The sequence below is a fragment of the Limulus polyphemus genome, unplaced genomic scaffold, assembly GCF_000517525.1.
Source record: "Limulus polyphemus unplaced genomic scaffold, Limulus_polyphemus-2.1.2 Scaffold51, whole genome shotgun sequence".
NCBI classification, from domain to species: Eukaryota; Metazoa; Arthropoda; class Merostomata; order Xiphosura; family Limulidae; genus Limulus; species Limulus polyphemus.
In genome coordinates this window covers 261,462-282,115 of record NW_013665661.1, presented here as the reverse complement: position 1 = coordinate 282,115, position 20,654 = coordinate 261,462, and the positions used below count along the sequence as shown (strand labels likewise).

Genomic DNA, 20,654 nt, shown 5'->3' with positions numbered 1-20,654 from the left:
TATTTTTTAAGTTGTATGGTACATTTACTCTGTTCATTTACATTGAGACTTCATTTTAGCTGAAATCTTATTAAATTTATCCATATGTTTTTTCTTTTATGACATTTGTTGTTGCCAAATGATAAAGAATAAAATTGAATGTTATGCTACAGAGAGCTACTGAAACTACAATTTATGTTATAAATTGTAAAGGTAAATTAAATAATGCATCATCCTGCAGAGGCCATTTAGAACTTTAGTCTTAATTGTCAGTGTGAAAGTTAACTGTTCTGATATCAAATACTTCAGGAACTAGTTAGAACTGTATAACTTATTATTGTGAATGTTGAAATGTTGCCATTATATCTACAGAAACCATTAGAACTTTATGTATTAAAGAATGAAACTAATAGTAAGCTTAGTAAATAATTATGTTTTTGTTCTTAACCACAGACAGATGGCCAGAGGTTTTCTACTGATAAAACAATCAAATTAACAGTGGATACCAGTTATGGATTTTCAGTGATCACCCGCCCACCCCAGATAATTCAGTAAGTTGTGAGAAATTCAACCGAGTCATTAATAACATAATATAATGTTTAGGGACAACAAGGAACTTATTAGTCCATCTTGGCTGTCCCATCCTCGAAACTAAACTAAAACTATTAACTAAATACATTTTTTAAAAATCTTAAAGCCAGCCCTTATCATTCATAATGTTATAATGTTTTTTCTTAAACACACTTAATTTTACTGCCTCTACAGCATTCAAAGGTAACCCATTCCAGAGGCCAAACACCCTGTTAGAAAAATATAACTGTCTTAGCTGAAGATGACTCCTACTTGGCCAAAATTTATATTTGTGTTCCCTAGTCCTACTATTCTTGCTGTTAAGTATGAAAAAAGATGATGCATCAACACAATGAATTCCCTTTACAATCTCAAACACCTCAATCAGATACCATCTAATGCAGCGTTTCCCAAACTATGTTCCGCGGAACACTGGTGTTCCATCCGAGATGGATAGGTGCTTTGTGAAAAAATCATGATTTTAAATTTTAATACAATATTTAACACTTTTTGTACGGTCATAAATTGAACAGTTTCCAAAAACCTTTCTTCATGGTTGGACTTTAGCATTTCCCAATCTATATGCCGGAAATTAAAATCAACCATAATTATGACTTGATTAACAGCTGAAATCTTAACATCATTGTAAAATTTCTCATTAATTTCATTAGTATCATCTGGTCGTCTGTAAAAAATCCCACTAAAAGCCTTTTACTTTTATATCTGCTAATAGAAACCCAAATGGATTCAATCTTTTTGCTGTCATCTTTGAAATCCTCAACTTCATCGGAATGTAACTCACACTTTACACATAAAGTCACTTCTCCTCCTCCCTTTTGTACTTTATACCTATTAAATAACCTCTAACCCTGCATTTCAAAGAAATTTCTGTCATCAAAATCACTTACATTTAACCATGTTTCAGGTATTCCCATTATATTAAAATTGAACTGATACTGCAAGTCCAACCAGCCAATCTGCTTATCCTTACATATTAATCTAAGTCTAGCATTTAGTCCAAGTGACCTACTTATTTTCATCCCCATAATTAATTCTTGGCAGTTTCCTGACACAATTAAGTTATGTACTTTTTCTTTAAATGCCTTTATTAACTCCTTATACTTAGTAATAGAAACTTGTATTTCTGTTTGATGTAGCTACTTAGAAAATATAGAAACACATTGAAAATTTATTATCATTTTATTTCAGGAAAGTATGTGCCCTGCTTTTTCAGCATTAATCATGTTTATATAGAAACTTATGTAGAAACATTAGGTACTATATTATTTGTATACTGAAGTAAATATCTTTCAAAGCTGCAAGGTGAGTAAAATAAATTGAAAAAAATTATATTATATTTTGGTTAAAGTTACATAACTAGCTGTTACAATATTTCTTTTAATTCTAATTTGATATGTTATCTGGTCTAATTATTTAATTTTCTGTGCTTAACCTATTTTTCCTGTATTTTTGTATTAAAAGTTTACTAGTTATTATTTTTTATAATTAACTCATACACTACCTTCAACAAGTAAAATGAACATTAACATTCTTTAGAAAGGAGCATAAATGTTTGTACTAGTCTCTAGTAAAAAGAACATTATAGCATCTCAACTGTACAGAATATAAATCTGATGTAATGTTACACAAACTATCAGTTTACAGATCACAGTATAATTGTATAAGGTGTTATAGACTAAAATACAAGTATTTTTGCTAAATAAAAGTCTTCTTTTATTTTGGTTACATTTATGGGTGAACTGAAAGTAATTCGTTAAAGAATAATGTATAATGTTTAGAAAAGTTAGTCCTAGTAAAATTTGTTAGATATAGTTTGAATTGGGAATAAAATCCTAAACTGTAAATTTCTTTGAAGTAAAACTTAAATGCATCGTTTTATTGTTGTTGTTTTGTTTTGACTTTCGGTTAAGAAATGTTAGGAAATTAACATTCACATATGTTCTTTTTTTGGTCAGATTTCAAGTTATTAGCATACATTTTTCATTACCTTTGTTCTCTGGTATATTTAATGCACACTTGAGCCTGCTTCTTCAAAATTGTAATACATCTTTCAGCTATTAAGAATTTCAACAAGTTAAAATAATTTCCCATAATAAATTGTAGTATCAGTTAAATTTAGTATTATTGTTATAAGAATGGTTATTTTAATTTTCTAATTGCTTGTTGCTTAATCTTGAACTTTTTTTTTCTCATGTTTTCTTTGTTTTGTGTATTAATTTTTTAAATTTTTATTGTCTTATACTCTTAAACTTTCCGTAAATTACCCATGAAGCTATAGACAGTACGGTATCTTAAACAATAAAAATGAAAGCTATTAAACTAACTTCTCATTTTAATATTTTTCTTATCTTTTATCTACATTTGTTGTTCACCTTAAATAATTTACAGTTGAAAATGAGTTCTGTTATAAACATTTATCTGTTGCTAAACATAATTTATAAACATCACTGTCCTATTTTTTTGTTTTCATCAGGAACATAAGTGTCATGGGAACTAATGTAAACACTACAGAAATGACTGGTGATAGTAGTAGCTTAACTTATACCTTCTCCTGGCCAAGTACAGGGACGCAGTTAACAACGAAAGGAAAACGAGACATCTTGCCTGTTGTACTTGAGGTAACGTGGAGTTTGAAACAAGAAAGTTGTAAAATGTTCAGTTATATGTTTTTATCAGTTTCTGTGTTGGACAGCTAGAAAAATGTAAATCCTTAGAAAATGCTTTATTAAAAAACCATTACAGTAAGTTAATATTTATTCTTCTTTATTGGCTCAAAAATTTTATTTCTAGAATTGAATATGTTTACTAGTTAGTACTGGTAATTTTTCCTGCTAGTAAACTCATTTGTAGGGTACCCTTAGTGCAGTACTATTGCATTACTCTTTTGTTGGTAATAGTTAAAGTTTAGTCTTTTACTTTTCTGTTTAGTGTCATTTGCCCTACAAATCATATATTTATTTATTCATGAATGTAAATGTAACTGGTAATTTGTAATTAATTATGTAAATAATATGAGGAAAATCTTTGTTTATAATAGAATCAGATTATTTACAATAGCTTTCATACACACACACACACACACATGCATGCACAAATTTATATGTGCAAGATTGTTGAGTCAATTGAAAGTAAGCATTACATTATATTTAAATTCTTTACAGTAATTTGGTGAGTGTTAGTATTTGTTTATTGTATTCCGTAGAGGGTGTGCTCACTACATGATTTTATTTTAAGTGGCTGAAACAGGCTGTTAATGAGTTAATGAAAGATCAAAAGAAAATCTTTTTTGGAAAGAACTATCATAATATTGTGCTGTTATAAGATTTCCTTATTTCCTTATCTATTGTTACAACAGTGAAGTGTAATAGTAGTGAATGTGAGTTAATTGATTTGGGTTACATTTTCCAAAAAAAAACTCCCCAAATAAATGGGTACCCCTCCATAGTGCACATGCTTTTACTGGACCTGTCTAGTGTCATCAAAAGTGTTCCTGCTAAACACTAAACATCTTACTGTTGCCATTTTCTAGTATCAGAGTTAATTTGTTTTCACCAAATTATATATTATCTACCACACACTGTGACAAGAATTTTCACTACTTTTATCACTTGAAATCTAAGGTAAAGACAATTACTTATTTATTACTAAATATCCAAGTTTTTCTGTAATAACTATTGTTTTTGCTCAACCTTTATGATTGGTCATACTATACTGGAAATACTAGTGAAAATGTTTTTAAAGGGCATGTACAAGGGTATAAGGGCATTGTCTCATATAGTACTTTTGTGAGAATTTGTGAAGAGAAACCTATGGAATGGTAATTGTATTTCTGATACAGTCTTACCTCCTCGTACACAAAGCTATCTTGATCTTCTTTCTGCACTCTAAGCATTGATAAAAAGTTTTTGTGCTCAGCGCACCAGTCTATAAGCCTATCAATTTTATGTCATTTCTGAACATATATGTATCATGTGACTACTCTTCACCAATATTGGCACAGCTTGATCCCTCTGCCATCCCTGCTCAATCCTCACTTTCTCAATTGGCACAGCTTTGTATAGACATGTGTTTTTCACATGTGGCTGCTGTTTATGATTGTGCTTATTTGACATTTCAATTATTTTTTCAACAGTTTTCTTTTATTGTGTTTGTATTCAATCGTTTCAACAAAATTTTTTATTTTTTGCATTTGTTTCTTGTTACTAATTTATACAAGAATTTTGAATGAATTAGTGATTCAGTGTATCAATTACGGTAGTTCCTGTTACAGTTGACAATGCTACTGTTATGACTTCCCAAGAATTGGGTTCGACTTTATCTGCAGAGGAGGTACAGGCTTTAATTCACAGGGAGCTAGACGATTTCTTCTCCTTTTCAACCTGATAATGTTGCTAAGGAAGAATACAATCAAGGAGAAAACAATGTGAACTCTTTTTTTTTTTCTGGCACCTTCTTATTTTGGTCTGTCACACTCTACACCTCTTCAAGAGATTTCACCTTCCACACCCACACCCTTTTGTTTTTACAGCTGAATACTTAGGTTGACGCATATTTGTTTTTTTCTGTATATTTGAGACAAGAGTGATTTTGCTAGTTTTCTTTTTCCTGCTCCTGTTGCTGTACCTCCAGATCATTCACTTTGGTAGAGGTTTGTTATTCTCCTCATTTCTTCTGATGGCTGCCAGGTCTTCCAGTGACTTGTACACTTCACACCTGGTGGTAATACCCATGGTAAACATGTCTCAGATGCCCTTTGTGTGGCTTTGTCCTTCTTTGCACATGGGAGAATTAAGTATTTTATGTCATCATTGCTTGGACTTTGATAAGTTAGATATTTATGTATCCTTTGTCATCAAAGTTAATTTAAATTTATTGTAAGTTAGATATTGATTATTACTTTGTTTTCTAGGTAATTTTAGTCAGTTTACACATTTGTTATTATTACATACTTTATAGATTAGGTAAATTTGATGTTTTGTCAGTTAGGTATGTTTAGATAATTTGTACTTTACATATCATTCCTACTAGTAACATCTAATTCAGTGTTCTATCTGAATACATTTTTTTTTGTCATTGTTCAGAGTGTGCCATATAATCCTAATTTACATCAGTGTAGGGCTTAAGTTTTTTTGAATTGCTACATTACTGATGTGTTTGTTTGATTCCTGTTTGTAGGACTGAGGTCTGCTTTGGCTACCATTCCTACATTCTTGATAACAGAATCCAATTCTATTATGGTACTTACCTCCTCTCACAAGATTAGCTATTCTCATTCAGTGCTGCCCTATATACATGCAAACTTTTTCTTTATGCATGCCACAAGCCTTCCGCTCCCCCCCCCCTATATTACTATATTCCAACAGTGTTTCTCATGCAAATCATCATGCATTGCTTCCTAACCAATAAAAGCATAATGTTCTCACATGACACATGTGACTCCCTCTACTCTTCTCTACCAATCTATCAATTCTCGTTTAGTAGTATTTGAGTTCAGATATATTCTTTTGTTTGCTTAATGCTTCATGTTTTCCTCACGAAGTGGTTATTTTTCAATTTAATTTGCTTTCATTCAGCCCAGTTCTTATAGTAGCATTTATCAGTTAATTCTAGCCACCTTATTTCTGCACTGGAATTTGGTGAGCCTTTTCTGTGCAATGAATTCCAAAATTAATGTTACCACTTCAGGGGTTATACCAGCGATCAGCGTTTTTTCTCAGGCCTCAGATGCGGGTGACCCGCAGTGGATTTATCTGCTTTCATACGTCGAGAAGTCGAATGTTACATGGGCCAACCTTTGGCCCCAGACTTCTCCTGAGCTTGCTGAGCCTGTGCAGACTAACGAGGACTTTGATCATCTTTTTCTGCCTCCAGAGTTTACCATTTCTTTCCATTCCCAACCTGAGGAATCTCCTAGGCCTAATTTGGTCTTTCTGGATTTTGGGTCTCAGGTTTGTGATTTTTTAACCCTATCACTTATTTCTTATTCACCTCGTCCTTCCTTATTGCATGAACAATCTTCCCAACCCTTTTTGGCTTTTCCTCCCTCCCCTAATATTTGGGTTCATGCTGATCAATTTGCCTCGCAATTGAGTGAGAGAATTAGCATGCGATGCACCAAAAGGACTTTTGATCAGTTCGCCCTTCTTTACTATCAGCCGGACTATCCATTTTTAGATCAGCAGTTGTTAGCTTTCTTGTTACCTATTTGGGGAACAGCTCCCACATCAAATGTCAGTCTTACCTATGCCCAATATTCTCGCCTGCATCTTACCCTTACCAACCTCTTACAGTATCTTTCTTCCATACACCTCCGATTTGAGGTTCTTCACAGAAATCCTGAGAGAATTTCTGCAGGTACCCTTGCTCTTCTCTCCTCCACTTTAGCCTGCATATTGTCTTCGGCTCTGGCGTTACATAAGTGGTTTCTTTATTGTTGGGACCTTATAGGTCAGCAGTTGTTAGCTTTCTTGTTACCTATTTGGGGAACAGCTCCCACATCAAATGTCAGTCTTACCTATGCCCAATATTCTCGCCTGCATCTTACCCTTACCAACCTCTTACAGTATATTTCTTCCATACACCTTCCGATTTGAGATTCTTCACAGAAATCCTGAGAGAATTTCTGCAGGTACCCTTGCTCTTCTCTCCTCCACTTTAGCCTGCATATTGTCTTCGGCTCTGGCGTTACATAAGTGGTTTCTTTATTGTTGGGACCTTATAGGTCGTGATGCCGTTTTGGCTCAGGTTCATTTACCCTCGACATAACTCGGGGATTTACATATGGTCCCATTTCTGAGACGTTAAGTCCTTAATACAGTCCTGCAAATGTTTTCAATCAGATGTTTATGCTGTTTATGTTCCCCGCACCCTCTACTATTCCTCTTGTGTCATCCTATATCCCGATAGGTCCTTCCTCCCTAAGACCTATGAATATCACAGTCTAGTAGAATAGGAATCCACAAACATTTTTTCAGGACCCAAAACCAGATTTTGATTCAATATTCTAATGATTCTGAATATGTCCTTGTTATAGAACTGTCATGCTTCAACCAGTATCTACATTGTTCCAGATTTTATATAGAATATGACAAAACTGTTTAGATTGACTGATTTGACAACATTTCATCCTCAGTCTATCTATGTGTTAAATCATAACAAGTATTTGTTTCTACATGATTGGATAATGTTATTTTTCAGACATCTGGGGAACTTATTCTTGCAACATATATGTGTCATTGTATTGTAGCTTATTTTGATTCACCAAACTTTATCCTCATTCATTTAAAGAGAGTGTTTGAAGCTATTCAACTTTACAGTTTACAGAAGTGCTCATATAAATGTCATGCACCAAAATAAAATTACTAGTCTACATCAGGCAACAAATCCTATATTACTGAGAACTACAGTTTGAAGCAGTTTCAATCTTTATTAGTGTATATGAGATATATGTATATGAGATGCTACTTCATGGGGCTAATTGTGACCTTTTGTTATTTTTACTGACACACTTATCTGTAATCTTTTTACAGTTGACTGGACTGATATTGCATTAAACTGTAACATCTGGTCTTAGTACAATCTTTAATGCTATGTGTGAGCTAGTATGTTTCCTTTTATGTTGATTGTCTATTGAATCTCTAGTTATCTGTTATCAAATTGTTGTTTTATTTTAGTAATATTTTATTATTGTAATTCTGATGTGTTTGCTTGTGCTTTGCCTTGTCACTCTTCAGGAATGTACAAAAGGACATATATATATATGTGTATGTGTGTGTATATAAAAACTTGGATAGTCTTTGTCCTTAAGCATTAGGAAGGTCCTAAAGAATTTAATTTATGCTTAACTCTGAAATACTAAAAGCCTTTCCTTGTTGAGTTGTTGTCATACTGTCAATAACCAGGTGACTTTAGGTTCTGAATGTGCTTGTCACAATACAGAGCATGCAGCAACTTACCTATAATAATCCATCCTTCCCTCTTACACATGAAGTACTCCTTGTGGATCAGAAGAACATACACAATTTTGCTTTCTTTTCATAATCTGGACTTTCTTGTTTATATTCATGTTGTTAACTTTGCTTACTATGAGTTCTGAAGTCAACTTTCCCTCTGTTGCAAATTCTACAACTTTTTGGAGGCCTTACTTTAATATGCATAATACTTGGGTATTTAATACCAAATTGTTTGCTGGTGTTCCTGGAAGGTTTTTCATGATCATGTGGATCCACTTTGTGGAAACCTCTCCTTTTCTCATGATGATAAGGAACAAGATTGATCTTTTTCTCAGGCATTTTTATTTGCAAAGTAGGATTTTTCAGCTGATGCTAATTCTGATGAAACTTTTCCTGATCTGATTTCACCTTTTCTCAGATATTTTCTATTTCTAATCTTGAATCAGTTGGACAATTCAGTTCTTGAATCTTTATACCATATTGCCTCTAATTAATGCCCCCTCTCTAATTATCTCTCCCCCCAGTATTTTTATAAAGCTTACCTTGTGTGACAGCAATAGTAATCCATAATTTTGCAATTTTGATTTGAAAAAAAGAAGAAAAACAAACACACACACTTATTAGCATTGAAATCAATAAATCACGTGAAAAATAGAATCTAGAACTGCACAAGTACTATAATTCACACACCCCTTTGCAGTATGCAATGTCCCTGGTGGCATTAATCAGGGGCATTGTAGTATTTTCTTCCTCGCTCTGATATTTGATCATTGCTGATGCTTTCAGTTTTGTTTTTGGTGGTTGTGGTGGGGGGTCTTCTAGTTTGACCCATCATCAGTGTTTACCCTGTTCATTATTATTTGTCTAATCTTGATACTTTTTTCTTCAGTGCACTAATTATTAGCTACTCTCATTCTTCTAATTCCTGCAGTTAGGATCATATTTTTACCGTTCAGTCTTCTTTAGTTTCACCTTTCACTGATGCAGCTGCTACTGCTACATGGCTCTTATATTCCTTTGGCACCTTAACTCATTGTGTTGTGTTGCAAGGGGATTGCAACCCCTAACATTTCAGCTGACCTCAAAAGAGCTTCTTTCCTGCATCATTTTGTCTTTGTAGGATCTTCACCTGAACTAGTTTTACATTTAAGAAAAGCACACCAGCAGGTGCAGAATATGGTTTTAGCATCTCGATTTACTTCTGCTGATAGTACCTCTTCAAGGTAATGTTTGTTCTCCTGCCATACCTCCCTCATCAGCTTTTCAGTCACTGTCAACTACATCTACTCATTTCTTTTGACTCTATCCTGTTGCCAAACATGGATATAAGTGAGATGTGTCTTCTCAATCCTCTCATTGATTCCTTTTCCAGACAAATCCCCATCTTGACTATTAGAGGTTGGCTCTGATTATGTGCTCATCTGTGGGACCCTTGTGTTCAACAGATCCTTGAGCCTGGTCTTTACTTTTATCTTCCTTTTCCTCATTCTCTTCACCCAGTGGCTTTTTACCTTTCTTCTGGTCCAATTAATTTACAAATTTTTAATCAGGAAGACTCAAATCACCTTCAACAAGTTGCTGTCAAAATCATTTATTACACATGGCTTCACCTCTATATGTTTATTGTCAAGTAGTCAAACATTTGCTGGTCTTCTCCATTTACTTGACATGAATTTTTACTTTTATTCTGACACTTTCATTCATTCAATTTTTAAAGCATACCCAGTTGAATGCCCAGCTGACTACATCTCTTTGGTGGATCATCCACAACTCCCAAATCCAATTTAGTACCAATACAGTATTTGGTACAGCTGAAGTTTTGGATTAACTCAATTCAAGGAGTACTTCAGCCATTTTCTATGGCATTGCAAGCTTTGGAGTCTCTTCTTCAAACTCCTCTGTATTCAAATCCACGTCTGCTGACAAAGACATCCTTTCTATATGTTATGGTTCTTGTGGTCCTCATGAAACAACTGCTTACATCAACATGTTAGAATTTTGCACAATTCAGCATGCTTATCTTAAGTTCCTGTCACTTAACGACCACCGTTCTGTGTTGCTTCACACAGACAATTCTACAGTGATGCCTTATATCAACAATCAGGATAGTACTTGTTCTTACAGCCTTTTCTTTGCTGCAATATGTCTACTTCTTTGGCTTCATTATCATGCAACTAAGAAATGTAGATTATGGCAGGAAAGCAGATCTTATGTATATTCTGACTCTGTAGTACTAAGTCGCATGAAAGATGAGAGTGGAGAATTCTGGCTAATTTGATGCATGCTCTGCAATGTGTCAAGATCATGCAGAACCTAATGTCACACAGTTGTTGACAACATGAGAACAACTCAACAAGGAAAGATTTTTAGTATTTAATAGGTAAATACCTATTTGAAATAAGTTTTAATTTAGAATTGTGAAATTGAATGAGTTTGTATATTTGTATATCATTGAAAATACTCAAATAACTTGTAAACACTTCATTCAGATTTAAGTACCAGTGCACTGTGAAATAAAATAATAAAACAAGATTATTATTTTGATGAACCAAAAACAAAGGTTTTCCTGTCTCTGAAGTGTTCTGTAGTATTTTTCATCAACAACTTGGGAAAACAAATTACAGTAAAACTTTGTTTTTTGTTTGAGGATTCTGATAGGTTAGTAAGGAACACTATAAAAGCTGTAATAATACATTATTAGAATGACAAGTGTTAAACAGAAACTGTTTATTTGCAAGAAACACATTTTTGATATTACAGGAAAAAAAATAAACTGACAAATGAATTAGAAATAGGCCTGTGAATTTGAATATAAAAAGATACATATTAATTGATATTGTTGTTATATTTCTTAAATTTTTTATACATGCACTTTCCTTCCTGGTTATTCTTGTAGTACTTTTCTATGGCTTACTATAAGAATGTATGAAGTTTATGTGCAGGTACTAGGTAAAGCATGTCATATGAAGTAAGTTGCACTTTTAGAACCTATTTACAATGTGGCTTGTACAAGCATTTCTAATATAAATTGTTTTGTTTTCTGTGTCAGTCTGTTTTTATTTACTTATGTGAGGTTCCTTTTTTTGCAGGTTAAAGATAATGGATCACTGACTATGAATCTGCAAATCAAATTCTACAAGCTAGAAGATAAACAACATTACACTTGGGGTACACCACTCAATCACATTGAATTTGAGTGTGAGAGTAAATCTGGGACAAGTTTTGTAGACATTGTTAAACAGACTTACCGATAAGCATTATAGTATGATCAGCCAGTATTCCACAGGTTTGAAAAGATATAAACTTTAATTCAATGGAGTAGTTTCATTCTGATAGGAAAGAGTATCTGAGTTTTCTGTCCAGTGGTATATCATGGAATAATGTATCTGGTATTTTGTAGGAAACATACACAGTCGAAGGAAACTTTCAATCAATTTTATTTTGAAATGTTGCATACAATTTAGACTGATTTTTAAGAGGTTGATTATGTTCTCTTTAGTTTCCAAGCGTGTAACTGTATTTTATGTTTTACAGTGGGTTGGATACTTCATTCAGTTAATACTGTATATTGACAAATGATATCTAACTGGTGTTATATAAATATATCTTTATGCAAGTAGCATAGTATTCTCACATGTATTTAATTGTTAGCTATATTCATGATATTATGACTTGAACCTAGTTTTTAGCTGTGAGCTCAGCAACTTCTAATTTTCTATTTGCTACTTGTTGGATATTTTATTAGATATTGGATCAAGTTTCACAGTTAGTGTGGCTATCATTAGTGTGTTAGGTGTTTTATTGTTTATTTGAAACATATATATATATATATATATCTACAGAATATATATGTGATGTGATTATTGTGCATGTTTATAAACTATGGCATTTAGTTAATAGTTAACAACATTAAATGGTATAACCATAATTTTATTACGAATTCCTCTTCCAAGACTGTATCTAAAGTCATATGGAATTGTCTCTTGAAAGTAAAGAAACCCTTTATGCACCTGTAGAATATAAAAGAGTTTATTTGAACTCATCTGTAACTCACTTACTACTAAACTCTGCAGGATTGCAAAATTGTTTAGCAGTTAGATAATTAAGTCTTATTAAATAATTTAGATTGAACCTACAGTTTAATATTTTACTAACATTAATGCCAAGTTTATTTTTAGTTCATATAAAAACTTATGGTGATAAGTGAGTACAATTATGCAATGTCAGTCAGCATTTTGTTTTGGAAGAACTGTTATTTAAACCTTGTGATGTTTGCAGTGATAGAGAAACTTTATTTGACTTTTATTGTTTTTCCAATAACAGTTTGAGATATGAGAATATACATCCGGCCAAATAGATACATAGCTTTGTATTTGTTATACTGGTAAGAATTTATGCTCTTTTAACACTCACTCAGAACTTAGCTCACATCCTTCAGTTTATTTATTATTGCAGCAACTCTCATTGATACTGTAACTTTGTCCTGTAGTTTGCTGTATTTTGTTAATATCCTAAGGATTTTTAGCTTTGTTTTAAGCATTGAAGGATAGAAAATTTCTTTTGATATGAAGGTTTTAAGAAGGCATTATTTTAGTTAATTGTATATGATAAAAACCTAAATAGACTTTTATTAGTCAGGAGATTAAAAAAGCATTAATATTCATTTAGTTTCTCCTAAAAATTTTGGAATACTCCAGTTAAATTTACTTCTTACTAATAAAATATTGTGATCTGTGGATAATTATTGAAATGATAATTTCTTATCACTGTTATTAATTGATAGATTGTTTGTTAAAAATAGAACTTTGTTTGCATCAAGTACAATGCATGATAATTGTTAATCAATGGTGGATGTAGGGTCCAATCTTGGAGAAACCATTTCATGAAGAGAAGAGTGCCAAATATGAATGAAAAAAAAAAATATTTCATCATCTATTTGAATCTCTTTGTAGTTTTAGTAAAAACAAGCTTATTTGTTAGGTTGTTAGAACTTCATTTTAAACCTTTAACTGAAACATAAATAAACAATGACCTGCATTGAAACACTTTTGCAATAAAACAAATTACAGAATGATTCCTGGATGCATATCTTTCTATTACCTAGTTGTTATTTGGTAGCTCTTCCCAATGGGATTGAAGAAGCACTAAGGATTTCAGCCTATCTTCCATCATTGTACTTCTTATGGCAGTTAACATCCTTTTAACTTTTGAAAATATCCTTTTAGGCTCACAGGTGGAAATTGACAGAGCTGCAAGGATGAAAGTCATGTTAAATAAGGAAGGAAAGACAGATTTGTCACATTGGTTAAGTGCATCATTTGCAGGATGAGTTTAGTCTGTTTTTCTTTTGGTGTCCAGTCTTTCAAAATATTGCTGCCACATATGTGATTCCATCTCAGCATCAGCATCTCTAAAACATCTTTTGTACTTCTGGAAGGCTAGTTTGACCTCTTCCCAGCATTTCTCAGTCACTACAGATGGGATGACACTAGTAAAGGCACCACTGGCTTTGAAATGCTTGTCAAAGTGAGTGTAAAATCCACGAGTATTGCAGCCAATGTTAGTATATACACATTGACTCTAAAATATACTTCCACACTTTCATGCATAGCAGCTGTTGGCCTATGTTGGCATTTACCAACCAAATGGGTAAATGTTCAATTCCCATAACTGTAGCAAGAGCAGAAGGTTCTTTGAACAACTTTTTCCTTTGAGAACTGCTTTTGTGCTAACGAAATTGGGGACATGAATCAAGTCCCCATCTGGTCTTTACAGAGCTTAGAATAGAGATTTCAACACTGCAGCAAAAAAGTTTAGGCAAGCCAAGCCTACTAGAGTTTTGGTCTTTGCTAAGGCATGCTGGAGAGAGTCTGACTTCTTTTTGCACCTCACTGGATTTCAAAATTTTCAATGACCTAAATGCTTTTAATACTATGACTGAGATCTCTTAAAAATTTTGAAATGAGTGTATGCCTTTCAACAAATCATGTTATGATGGAAGTTCCATCATTTTCTGGATTTATAACTCTGTCTTTTGGACCTACTTCTAGGAAAATAGCTCCATTGTCTTGATGTTTTTGCATATGCAGATTCTGAACAGCACATAGTGTTAATGATTCTATGATAGTTCCTAGGAATTCGTGATTTTGCTTAATTTACTTCAGTCACTCATTATCTATCTTATTAGACACATCTTTCTACAGATTTGCAAGGATCCTATTAAAATTTGCTGCACTCTGAACACTCATTTGATGGAACTGCTACAAGCTGTTTTTTCCTGGGATGCACCAAACATTTTCTTAATCTGGTTGCCAACTAACTTCTGTCCACTTACCAAGTGATCTGAATTCAGTTGCCTGGGAAAAGGTTTATCTTTTTTAGTATAATAAAATACAGAGAAATCCTTTCTTGCTTGAGGTGCCCGTCTTTCCTTCAGGAAAATTTGTATGCCAGTGTCTCCTCTAGTCATGAATTTGGTCATCTCCAGCTGGATTTAAAGAAATGCAAATGCTTTTGAGGAATAGAAGAAACAACTTGGAGGATCAAACAGACATTGACCTGCTTATTTTGAGCTTACACAATTAGTATTAGCTGCAGCTTCATTGATGACCATCATATTTACCTTGTCAGCCAAAGATTCTGTTCCAGCTTCTGAAATTGGCTTCATTGCAGTGCTGTTTTACATAGTACTGTGGATTTGGGTATCTGCATAACACATAAAGTTTCCTCTTTAGTAACTCAACTCTGCACCAGACAATTCAAGTCCCCCCACCCCACCCCACCCCATTTTTGCTAACTCCACTAAGTGACTAAAAAATTGTAGTACTTTTGGTTTCTGACATCATAATCTTGCAAAATACATGGTAAATCTTCTTTTAAAGGGCAAGGTAGGTATCTATACTAGGGGTATAAAGAATCTTGAGGGGTTCTTCCCTCTTTGTTAGTGGTATTTTCAGTTCTTCCATGGTTGAGATGGGGTCAAATATCTGGAGTCTTTCTTTACTTTTCATTCCTTTGACTTTTTAGCTCTAAAGAAATAGCATGGGACCTTCATGATAGATCACCAACCCAAGGAAGAAAGGAAAACATAAGTTTACTTATTTTGATGTGCCTTTCTACATTTCAGAATTTGACAAAGTTTAAGAAATTGGAGAGGGAGGAGGTAAAGGTCCCTTAGTGTCCTGTTTCCAACATTCCTTTCTTGGCAATCTTGCAAAGCATTCATCCTTGAGTTTTACCTAAAACCAAATATAATTATTTGTGCAAATGAAATCCCTTGATTAACAAACTGGGCCATAGGGATAGGGCACCTGATGAGGTGATGAATATGGGTGTAATATGAATTTGAATTACTTTTCATCCTTTGGAGGCCACACATATATTTGAATTAATGGTTATATAACTTAATCATAAAATGCATGTTTTATAGCTTGTTGCACACTAAAAGGTGATTATTTGAATTGAAAATTAATGCCTAGTTATGAACTTCAGCCAATAGAAATAGACAAATAAAAAAAAACAGTTTCTGTACTTGTACTTAGACAATTATGTGCAACAACTTGGGGATCGAATAGTGTTGTCAATTTGATAGATGTATAACTTTCAAACATAAATTTCAAAATTTTTAAAAATCATTTAATTTCACTTAAGTGGCATGTAAATCAAAGTATTTAGGTACCAGAAGAGATTTTTGAGTGCTGACAAAAACCAATACTCAAAATGTTGAAGTACTCATTTATCATTTTATTCTTCTTCAAAGGAATGAGCATTCACAACATAATTATCTTCCATTCTAGTATCTTAGTCTCTACATAGGGTAAATATTGCAACATGACTGAAGCCTAGAGCTTAGTGGAATAGCCTAGACACATATGGATCTAAATTTCGATCTATGCTCATGATTAAGCATAAATGTCAAATTGAGGCTGCATACAAACACATTATAGTTTATATTAGATTTAAGCCTAAACCTAGTAAATCCATAAATCTAGAGAACTATTAATTGGAAATCCCAGTTCTGCTGTAGCAGTGATATTAAAAAGAAAGCATTATGTATCTTACATCTCCAACTTTCAAGCCTTGATAACATTGCTAAGACCTGATTGGGATTAGGACATCTACGTTATTTTATTTCTAATGTTAGTATAGCTATAGGCCTAGATACAGTATAAGGAAAGTAATAATAATAATTATATATATATATGTATTAAGTTTCTGTGTGTACCCAGCCTGGATTTAAATTCTTGTTGGACATTGGGGTTTTTGGTAACTTAGTACAGTGTAGAGATTAGCCAGATGATCTACAACTAAAAAGACAGTATACATAAGTGAAACCTTGCATTTGAAGTGGTTTCAGGCTATAAAATCACAAATTCATGTTTCAAAGAAATATTGATTCATGTTCATAGTACCCTAAATCTTATACTGGCAAAAAATAATGTTTTTTTTTATCTACCATGAGACAATTGATGAGATATTTTTTGTGCCAATTGGGCACATCTTTTAAAATTTGTATGAGCCTAACATGACTTTTAGGAGCACTTGGCACTTGCAACATGTTAATTAATTTCACATCCTGAATAATGTATATGTGCTTCAAAAATGCATCAGAGAGCAGTACCTTAATTTTGGTACAGAATGAAATAAAAATGGTTAAATACCAAATATAACCTGTAAGTTACATATATATATATATATATATATATATGCACACGTATTATAATAATAATATATTAATAAAAATGTACATACTATACAGCATAGTTTTTTTAATATTTGTCTGGTTTATTGATCAGAGCACAATTTAATTTTATAAAGATTATTTATCTATTTTCAAGAATATGAAATCAATAATTGATAGTAATATTTATATTTTAAGAACTCCAGTTTAAACTTCCTTGTGGGTAGTCTGTACAACGTCCATTTCAGTTTACAATAATTGCAAAATATATTAGCCTAGATATTTTGTTAAATCTTCACATTCCAAAAGTTTGCTATACTTATTTAACATATTCATTTGGTTATAATCAGCTTGCATATGTTTGTTTCAAACTGTCTATGTAGCAATAAGATCTGTAGTCTAGTTGAAACAAAAAAAAATTGTTTAAAAACATTCCATTTTATAATAATTCTTCAGAAAGTAAGAGTAACCATAGGTTTATAATATAAACTTGTCACTGCTATTAAAATATCAGTAGAGAAACCAATCTAAAGTAGTTAGTAAGTAGCTATTTTTACGTGAATGTCATTTACTCATTAAATTTTAGATATTGGCAGTGTTATATTATTGCATATGTTAGAGTGAACTTAACATGTACCTTTATAAATTTGTATCATATTAAGTATAGCACTAATGATAAAATTATATGTTAACATATTAGCAATTCTTATTGTTATTTTCTCTTTACATTCAAAGTATTTTACATAATATTTATACTAATTATTTCTTTATGAATGCATACAAAACTGTATAAGTTAATAATAAGCATATGTTTTGGAAAGAAGTGGTGATACAATAATGAAATATTATTCATTTAGAACCATGTTTCAAGGAAATACAAATGTAATCATTTGTTATATTGTTGTTGTTGTTGTTTTAAGAAAGTTGATATAAGGATAAAACCTTATTTATCTAGAGTGATGTTTTAAAGAAAGTGCTATTAGAAAGGTGAAATGTGATCTATTTAGGGTAATGTTTTAAGGAAGTGCTGGTACAAAAATGAAATGCTATATATCTAGTCTTCTTTTTGATGAAGTGCTAATATAAAGATGAAACTATTTATCGAGTGTTTTTTAAGAAAGTGCTCATAGAAAGATGAAACATGATCCATTTAATGTTTTTAGGAATTGCCGATACAAAGAGGAAGTGCTATTCATCTAGTCATGTTTTTGATGAAGTGCTCATATGAAGATATAACACGATCAATTCAGAGTAATGTTTTTACACAGTTGCTGATGTGAAGATGAAACTATTCACATTTCACATAAGTGCATATACAATGACAAAACGTTACTCAGAACATTTTCTCTGTAGCCATGTTTCATGAGCACAATTTTAACATTGACATTAGAAGTGTAATGAATTTCAAATCGTGTATTTTTAAAAGTTTAAAATGTAAATTTTTAAAGCTATAAAGGTTTGTATTTAAATGTATGATTTTTCATTTGTATATTTTTGGTCATTTTCAGTTGAATATATGATACCATATTATGATTTTAATTTAAAGTTGACAAATGTGCTTTTTTATATGTTGGAGCCATTTTTATGGTCTCTTCAATGTAACTTCATTCAAAAGTTTTATACTTTTCAGGTTTTTCAGACTATCCAATAACATGGTTATGTGCTTTAATCAGTTATATGCAAGTTTAACAGTATTATACATGAAAGCAATATCAAACATTATATATTTCTTCTTCAAAAGTTTATGTATTCACTACAATATTTTACTGATATAAAGTAATGCTTTAGAACTTGTGCAAAAAGATAAGGCATGTTAGTAAAAACTGTAGTTATTTATTTACATTTGCTATAGAATGAAATGTGTATGAACAACAGAAATTTGAGTGAGACTATTATATATATATATTTTGAATACTGATTCATTACTAAAATAGCTATTTTTTTCGAGTACAATTTTGTTTTTCATATTTATTAAAGATGACACATTGAAAGATGAAAGCAAAATTAAATAATAATCTTTATCATCTTCGTGTTTTGTGTAATCGTTTTCAATTTTGGGGAACTTTTGTCAATCTGCATATTACCATACTGATGTAAAACATGAATTAAAATGAGTAAGTAATCTTAAAGAAAGCCAAATGGAATATACTAATTATCATATAGCCTGGATAGTAGAATCAAAAGAAAGAGATGTGTTTTATTCAGTGTCTTATATTGCTATGATTTTAAATTTCCTGCCCTAGAATTATATTGTAACAAAATGAAATATACATGACATCACCTGTTTTGATTGTGTTTTGAATCTTGCCAACACATTAGTGACTGATCAGTTCCTTATCAGGGTTAATGACAGTGTTGATTTGATTCATCCACACAACATTGTCAGGGAGGAATGTATTTCACAAAAACACCTTAATGACGCTACAAAATATTCCTTTTAAGTTTTATGTGGCATATTTATGTAATAGGATTTATTCCTTTAACTATTTACATATTTCATTGATGTGTGGAATTTCTAAAATTAGAATTTATGTGATCAGATAAGTAAAATTTCAAGCTATTAAAAGAGTCAAATTGAGTTTATTAATATATGAAATAAAAAAAAAATGTTATAAACTATACCAAATATAATTTCAGATAATACAAAAGTTTGATAAAAAAAAGGAAAATTACAAATATTAATATAGTGTTGATGAGCACATTTTTGTGAATAGAATGTCTTTTGTAACAGAATTTTAAATGAATTGTGCTACTGTTGTTATTATCTTGTTGGTAGCAAAGTGTATTTTCAATAAAAGGTTAGCGAGATATAAAGTGGTATCCATAGTTGCTGTCAGGCATGAAATCTATTTACATGTACATGTGGGAAACAGGTTGGCCCTGTGGTAGAGCTTAAGATTCCAGAGCTGGTGAAGCAGGTTCAAATCTGTCCTATACCACAAAATATTCCCCACACTTTAAGCAGTGAGTGCATTGTAAGAGTGACAGCCAGTCTTAGTGTGAGTGTTAGGGTGCTGCTTACTGTCTCCTTCCTTTTGGTCAGTGGTTCAAAATTAGGGATAGTGGTAAATAACCTTAGTAACTTTGCCATAAATACATGTTCCTGTATAGTTTTGGTTCAGTAAAAATAATGGTGATAAAAATCACTGAATGATAAATATTTCTTTCATTACATGCTTGTTTCTTACATCAATGATTTGTGATACTTACATTCATATGAATTTTGTAGAAGAGTGTTATTTTTAATATAAACTAGAATATTCTGGATTAGAAAGTAATTTGTCTCAAAATTAGGTTGAACCCCCAATTTTAGCATTGTAAATCCGTAGAATTACCGCTTTCCCACTTACCGTGTTGGCATAAGGTGAAACACCTAATGTTTGAACAGTTTCAAGGTATTTACATTTGTTATTCTTCTACTCATTATCACATATAACATTTCACATACAATT

At 32.0% G+C, this 20,654-nt stretch overlaps 1 protein-coding gene across 4 annotated transcripts in view; it reads left to right on the top strand.

Annotated features, from left to right (window-relative positions):
* Positions 1–20,059, top strand: part of LOC106463219 (CB1 cannabinoid receptor-interacting protein 1-like) — a 21,046-nt gene extending 987 nt beyond the window's left edge. The window contains exons 2-5 of one of the 4 annotated variants that reach the window (XR_002611476.1): positions 433–530; positions 3,044–3,188; positions 11,612–12,906; positions 18,366–20,059. Coding sequence is in view for 3 of the 4 variants with exons in the window: in XM_013923216.2 (XP_013778670.1) it covers positions 433–530; positions 3,044–3,188; positions 11,612–11,776 (408 nt within the window). In the remaining variant the exon portion in view is untranslated. Of the gene's footprint in view, positions 1–432; positions 531–3,043; positions 3,189–11,611; positions 16,426–18,365 lie in introns of those variants that run through there. The other 3 variants (XM_022390851.1, XM_022390856.1, XM_013923216.2) reach the window with 3 other exon arrangements.
* The last annotated feature ends 595 nt before the right edge of the window (positions 20,060–20,654 follow it).